We start from the raw sequence: 6,457 nt of genomic DNA on the forward strand, positions 1-6,457 counted from the left end.
ATGCGCCGAGGAACTCGAACCGAGTCCGAGCCGGTCCGAGTCGCCAAAAGCCCCCCGGGCGACTCGGCGGGCCTTACCTTGGAGAGGCCGAGGCCGAAGGGGGGCACGGAGACCCTGCCGAGCCGGCGCAGCGTTTCCAGGCCCAGCGCGGCGGCGCTGCACGTGCACAGCTGGAGCAGCGTGAGGAAGCCGAAGTGGCGGCCGCTGATGAGGAACTTGAGCAGGATGTTGAGGCTGCCCGAAAACACGCCGTGGGCCACCGCCACCGCGATGCCCGGCGCGCGCCCGCGCACCGCCTCCATCGTCCGCCGCTGCAGCCGCGCAAACTTCCGCGGCGGCGTCGCCGCAGCGTGGACGAGGAGGGGAAGGGGGTTGGGGGGGAGGACCTTTCCTACTCCGGCGCGCGCACGCGCAATCTTCTCCCCCGTCCTTTGAGCGTCGGAGAGGCTGCTTGAAAAAGAAGAAAAAAACGTCTCCCGATGGTCCAGACTCGCGTGAAACCGGCACGAAGCCACGTTGACACGAACGCGCGCGCGCGCGAACGCGCGCGCGCACACACACTCGCTCTCTCACGCGCAGGCACGCGCGCGCCCACTCTCACTTCCTCCGCACTCGTCGCTTGTGCAGAGGAAGAGGGATTCCCCGCACGCTGAGGTGGGGGTCACAAAAGGAGCGAGAGGGGGCGCCCTGCTCTCGCCGACCACCCAAAGCACCGACAACTTTCTTCTTCCGTTCTTCCCTCGCTTCCCCTTGCGCATTTTTGCAGCATATTTCAAGACTCGGCCACTCCCCCCGCCCCCCAACCCCCATGACGGCTCTCAACATTTTTCACCCCCAAATTCATTTGCGATCTCCGATTTGATCCGCAAAACGTTCAGCTCATTCGATGCACCCTGGCAAGCTTTTTCAAGATGCCCAAAATGACCCCGTTAGCCCAAATTCAACAATTTGACCATTCAAATATCGCCCCGCCTCCTCCCAAATCTATATTTTTTGTTTCCCCTGCTGCAATTTCTACATTTTTGAGTGATTCGGACGGTTCCAACCGTCGCTGCCCCAAACTGCCGCTCAGCAAAGATGGAACTGGCGTCCCCCCAAATGAAGACGTTTTCTTTTCGACGTCATTTTGGGCCCCATTCAAAGCGTTCCGACTTCCAACCGCTGTGCGACCCTGTTGGCCTCATGATTAGGGACGCCACATGCTTGCTTCCTTGCTCATCCCCCCTCGAGCTTCCGTCGTGATTTCCCCGCCTCCTTTTTCCTTTCCAGTTTCCTTTGATTTCGTTGCATGGCGGATTCCTCGCTTCCTTTTTGAGGCGGTTCAAAGCATTCGATCTTGGTCGTGTTCTGCGCATGGTTCGACATCCCCGCACAAATTGGAATTCAGCCTCTCAGCTTTCACATTCTCTCGTTTTAATTTTGCATCAGGAAATGACTTTGAGGTCACGGGTGGGGGGGTGGGGGCATCCTTCCAATTAACTCCGGCAGAGGATTAGCAGCAGGCCCACGTGGGCGGGGGTCTATTGTTGCAAAAAGATTAGCAGACTCATTTGAACGGAAAGCTCAAACGCTTCCGTTTCGGCGCGGCCGACGGTCGAAGGTTGAAGAGGAAGCTCAAAGTTATCTGGGGAGACTCGGCTCCGGGCAGCGCCGCCTTCATCGGGCCCGGAGCCCGCGCACGTCGGCGAGCAGCGACGACAAGCCGAGGCGTCCCGTCGACCGCTTGCGTCACGCTCGCCGGACGCACCGCAAATCGGAGGACGCGGCGAGCTGGCGCAAAAACTGATTGCGGGCATGGCCAAACGCTTCCCTTGGCCTTTTCTCACCGTCCCCGCAAACAGAGAAGGCCTCGACGCCTCCTTCGTCTGGAGGTCACGGTCCGTCCCTCGCCGCGCCGCTTCCTCGACTCGACGACATCACGGGGCGGCTGACGGGGCGGGGGCGCGGGTTGACCTCGTCACGGCCGGGGCCCGGCGCCGGACAAACACGGCGGCGTGTAGATCTTCACCGTCTCGTCCCACGAACAGTCCAGCACCTGAACGCAAGCGTCAAAGGTCATGTTGGCGCGAGCGCAGAGCCCGCTCACAAAGAGGCCGATCCGTCACACGCGCGCGCGTGCGAGTCGGGAGGAGAGTGGCCAGATGGTGCGGGCCGTCGTTAGCTCGCTCAGCAAATCGGTTCGATTTCCATCGGCCTCCGGGGGCTTTTTAAGTCCGTGCGGAAAACGCAGGCGTCGCCACAAACAACGGCGAGAAGCGGAACGGGCTCCCGCCGACACAATCCTGCCACGCATCCGACCGAGCGGCGCATCGGCTCGCTTGTTCGGCACGTGGGAACTTGCGTGGGGTTTTGCAATTCGGGTGACGTATTTGCCGTCGGTCTGGCGCCGCGTCGGGGGAAGGCGTTTCGGGACCTGCGCCGCCCAGATCGCGAGCTCAAAGCGCTCGGCGGGAACGTGAAGGACGAGCACGGCCCGCAATTCAAAGGGGGTTGGGAAACGTCCGGCGTCCCGCCTTCCTCCAACGCGGCATTTGTTCGCTGGCGCGAAGCCGATGAGGCCCGCCCACCCCCGCGCGTCTTACCTGGTTGGGGACGTGCAGGTTGAAGTCCAAGCCGCAGACAAACTCCGAGTGATGTGCCACCGTGTCGACGAGGGCGCTCTCCCGCTTCCAGTCCCAAAACCTCCGAGAGGACAAACACCACACACTGTACGTCGGGGTCAGGGTTCGGGTTCGGTCGCCGACTTGAGCTGTGCTGTGCGCTGCGTTCGCAAGGATGTCAGTGGTCGCGAGCACCAAAGGCAAAGGCTCCCTCGGAAGCTTCTCTCGCATTCACGCGTCGGCCGCTCTCCGGCGGGACTTTTTCACGCTCGGCGAAAGAGCAACGTTGGCGCGCTGAAAACGCGGCCCCGTTTTATTGTTCCACAAGTGCGACTGCCGCAATTCCGCTCCCCCCCCCCCCCAAAGGAGGACACGATTGAGCCTATTTTACGCGAACGTGCTCGTCAGGGGTCGCAATTATTTCCGACAGCTTGACCGAAGACGTCGGAAGGGCAATTGAGGCCCGCTGTCGTTTAGCTCGACGGTTCGATGCCTCGGAAGACTTTGGAAGGACGCGCAGGGAAACTGCCGTCGCGCGCGTGCCTCGTGGTGGCTTTGCGCGCGGCGAATCACGGAACCGCTCAGTCGTGGTCTAAGTCACACGCGTCGGTGACGGGGCGCATTGGAGAAGGACGGCGTTGATGCTTGATGAGCCGCTCTATTTGAGTCGCCGCGCCGCCATCTCGCCCCGAGTCCCAACGCCTTTGCTCACTTTGAACGCGCGCAGACGGCAGCGGTCGTGTTGGAGCGCCACACGCGCAGAAGGGTCCGTTTCGGTGACGCCGGTCACTTAGTGAGGCGCCTCCGGGGGCACGTGGAGTGCGTGCGCGGCGGTCAGCGCGCTCGCTCGCTTGCTGTGATTTAATCACATTTGCAAAGTGGATGAGTCTGGAAGGTTTGCTGCGTCAGGGCTTTGACCGCGCGCGGACGCACGCGGGAGTCAAGAAAGTGCTTCGATTAGTGCGATTGCTGTTGGCAGGAATTATTATTCGTTTTTTTTTTGGGGGGGGGGCTCAATTGCGTACGACGCGTGCGCGTTTGAGCGGGCGGGCCATTTGTGCACGTCGCCAAACATCACGCGATGAGCACGGCGTCCTCTTTTGCACGATTGCCACGGTAACCAACAGTTTGCCTCCCATTGTGACTGGTGTGCTCACCTGCCCGCTTTGTGTGTCCCCCCCCCCACCACCACCACCACCACCGTTTGCTCAACCCACACACTGATCAGAACAGGACGTGCCGGTCGCGTCAAGCCTTGTGCTCACACACTTGACACGGAAATGTGACGAAGCAGTGGGTGCGTGCGTGCGTGCGAGTGGCCCCTCGGGCGCTTTTCCACACGGTGTTCCGCAAGGGCCTCGCCTTGGTTGCGTCTCCTTCCAAACATCCACTTCCAGCCCACAGGGCGGCATGGGATCATTTGGCGCTCACCCGCATCGCATCGCATCAAAGCGGCTCCTCGCGTTTTGGTTCAAGAAGCACGACGAGGCGACCGCAGTTGACTTGGGCTGCGCGCGTGGCAGACAAAAAGAACCAAGGCGCACGATCTTACCTTACAGTGAAATCATACGAGCAGGATGCCACCATGTTGCCGCTGAAAGGAGAGAACTGCGCACACACACAGAGAGAGAAATCACAAGTCAAAAGGACAAGTTACAGGATGCGCGCTCATTTGACAAATAAGTTAGCTGGTATGTTCGTGCGCCCGCACAATCACAACAGTGAATTGCGAAAGGAAGTCAGTGTCGTGCGTGCATGCGTGTTTGGGGAGGGAAATTGCCAACGTGTCTTTACGGGTGTGAGCGTGGCAATGCGCATGTGAGCAAGCGGCCGGCCTTGCCGCGTACTTTGACTCGCCGGACGGCGTAGTCGTGGCCCGTCATCCGATGGAGGGGCCGCCGGGGGTTCCTCAGGTCCCAAACGCGCACGCTGCCGTCCACCGAGCCGGTCGCCGCAACGTTCTGCGCGCACGAGCGAGATCGAGGACGAGGGTGAAAAGAGGCGCCCGCGAGCTTTTCGCGCCGCCGGAGATTTTCCGCGCGACATCCGCCTCTTGTCGCGAGTCGTTCACCTGATCGTATTTGCACCAATCGCAGGTCAGGACCTCGGCGTCGTGCGCCGGCACCGCCAATCGGCAGGCGCCCGCCTTCGCGTCCCACACTCGCAGCGTGCCGTCACCTACGCACACACAAAGACAGGAAGTTGCGCATGCGTGATGACGCGATGGGAGGCCATCGACGTCCTTTGCGGCCACCAAGGCGGCCGTCTCGTCGGAACGCGGCCCGAGCGCGACAGAATCCGATACGCTGACTGCGTGCGCAAACGTGTTTTACCCCCCCCCCCCCCTTGCCACAAAACGGCCGCCTCCCGAGATAGGAGGCAGGACGGCGGCCGCCGCTTGTTAGCGTTAGCACGTACTTCGTAACGTAGGCGGGCCCTCGGGTGGCGTTTAGGAAGGGAACCTCGGGCCACGTTCGTGTGCGGGGTTGGCGTTAGCTTCCCCCCCCATCTCCTCTCCAACACGAGCGAGCGGAGCGCCGTTCCCGACCTCATCAAAGCGGTCGGAGCTTTTTCCACGGCCACCCACGCCGCGCTGGGATGTCGGCGGCATCCGCGTGAGATCGGATTAGCGACGGGAAGTCGAAAGTGTCGACGCAACGCGGGCGGCGGAGGCGCGCGCTCGCCGGCTCACAGAGCAACTTTTGGCATCATACTCAATTGGAACGGACGCGTTGTGTCAGGATGCGGCGCCGGGGCGGACTTTGATCAGCAGATTGTCAATTTCTTTTGAAGAAACCAAACGTTTTTCTTTCATTCCTTCCTCCGGTAGATCGGCGACTTTTCCCACTAAGAAAAAGGCGGCGGCCAAGCTGGCCTGGCTTGACCCCGAAGGACGTCTTTTTGCTCCACTTCTGAGGCTTGACGACAACGCTCAGCCGCCAAAACCAAAGCGCACGCGCTCTCCCACGCACGCCTCTCTTGCGCACTTTGTGACCTTTTGTATGAAAACGTCGGCGCAAGCGCAGCGCATGCCGGCGACACCACTTTGATGTATGCGCGCGGCTTAGCCGGCTGCTGCCGCCAGATAGCTGACATTTTAAGCGCACGTGCCACTTGGAGGAAAACCGCCCAGGCGGACATTTTCATCAGCCGCCCACAGACACCTCAGCAATCGCGCTTTACACACACACACACACACACACACACACACACACACACACACACACACACACCAAAACAGGTCAACAGTGCCTCCTTGTGGGGATACGGTGCCATGCCGTGCCCTTTGTGTGTGCGAGCGCACCTGAGGATGAAGCGAAGCACGCCGAGATGTGAGGTGACCAAATGGTGCTGTAGATGACCCCCTGGTGACCCGTGAAAGTGCTGAGCGATTGGCCGAGGGTGGGGTCCCACTAGGAGGAAGCGAAAGGTCACGGGTCAGACGGGAAAGCCGACAAAGCAAGGAGACCGAGCGAGGCGCGCACCACTTTGGCGGTGCGATCCCACGATCCCGACACGATGGCGTCGTGGCCTCTCGTCTGACTCCAGTCCACCGCGTAGACCTGCGCGCGCGCGCACACCCAAACACACGCACCAACTCCAATGCGGTCGGGACATTGCATCAAACGTGAATTAGGAAAAAAAAAAAGAGCACCACAGTCTGCAAATCCTTTTCGAGCAAGACTCAAGTGAAGAGAGCCGACAGACGAGCGTCAAACGTGTCCTCCTCTTGCTATGCGACGCTGGCCGAAAGCAGCGCGCGTTCCATCGCATTCCCTTTCGGCGAGACCCGTCGGGCGTTTGGGAAGCCGGCGGACTAACTGGCCAGGCTGCGGAGGTGGCAATTCTTTGGCGGC

At 60.9% G+C, this 6,457-nt stretch overlaps 2 protein-coding genes across 5 annotated transcripts in view; both read right to left on the bottom strand.

Moving 5' to 3' along the window:
- The window catches only part of slc35d3 (solute carrier family 35 member D3), a 2,290-nt gene extending 1,974 nt beyond the window's left edge, over positions 1–316 (bottom strand). Inside the window, exon 1 of the mRNA XM_019884908.1 lies at positions 78–316. Within this exon, the coding sequence (XP_019740467.1) occupies positions 78–302 (225 nt within the window). The 5' untranslated portion in view covers positions 303–316. The remainder of the gene's footprint in view (positions 1–77) is intronic.
- A 962-nt stretch (positions 317–1,278) lies between these two features.
- The window catches only part of pex7 (peroxisomal biogenesis factor 7), an 8,951-nt gene continuing 3,772 nt past the window's right edge, over positions 1,279–6,457 (bottom strand). For 2 of the 4 annotated variants that reach the window (XM_019885039.1, XM_019885040.1), the window contains exons 7-11: positions 4,672–4,778; positions 4,448–4,561; positions 4,153–4,208; positions 2,583–2,682; positions 1,279–2,035 (exon numbers count right to left, since the gene is read on the bottom strand). In XM_019885039.1, coding sequence (XP_019740598.1) covers positions 1,958–2,035; positions 2,583–2,682; positions 4,153–4,208; positions 4,448–4,561; positions 4,672–4,778 — 455 coding nt within the window. In that variant the 3' untranslated portion in view covers positions 1,279–1,957. The remainder of the gene's footprint in view (positions 2,036–2,582; positions 2,683–4,152; positions 4,209–4,447; positions 4,562–4,671; positions 4,779–6,457) is intronic. The other 2 variants (XM_019885042.1, XM_019885043.1) reach the window with 2 other exon arrangements.

Source organism: Hippocampus comes, unplaced genomic scaffold, assembly GCF_001891065.2.
Source record: "Hippocampus comes isolate QL1 unplaced genomic scaffold, H_comes_QL1_v1.1 scaffold144, whole genome shotgun sequence".
In the NCBI taxonomy this organism is placed as follows: Eukaryota; Metazoa; Chordata; class Actinopteri; order Syngnathiformes; family Syngnathidae; genus Hippocampus; species Hippocampus comes.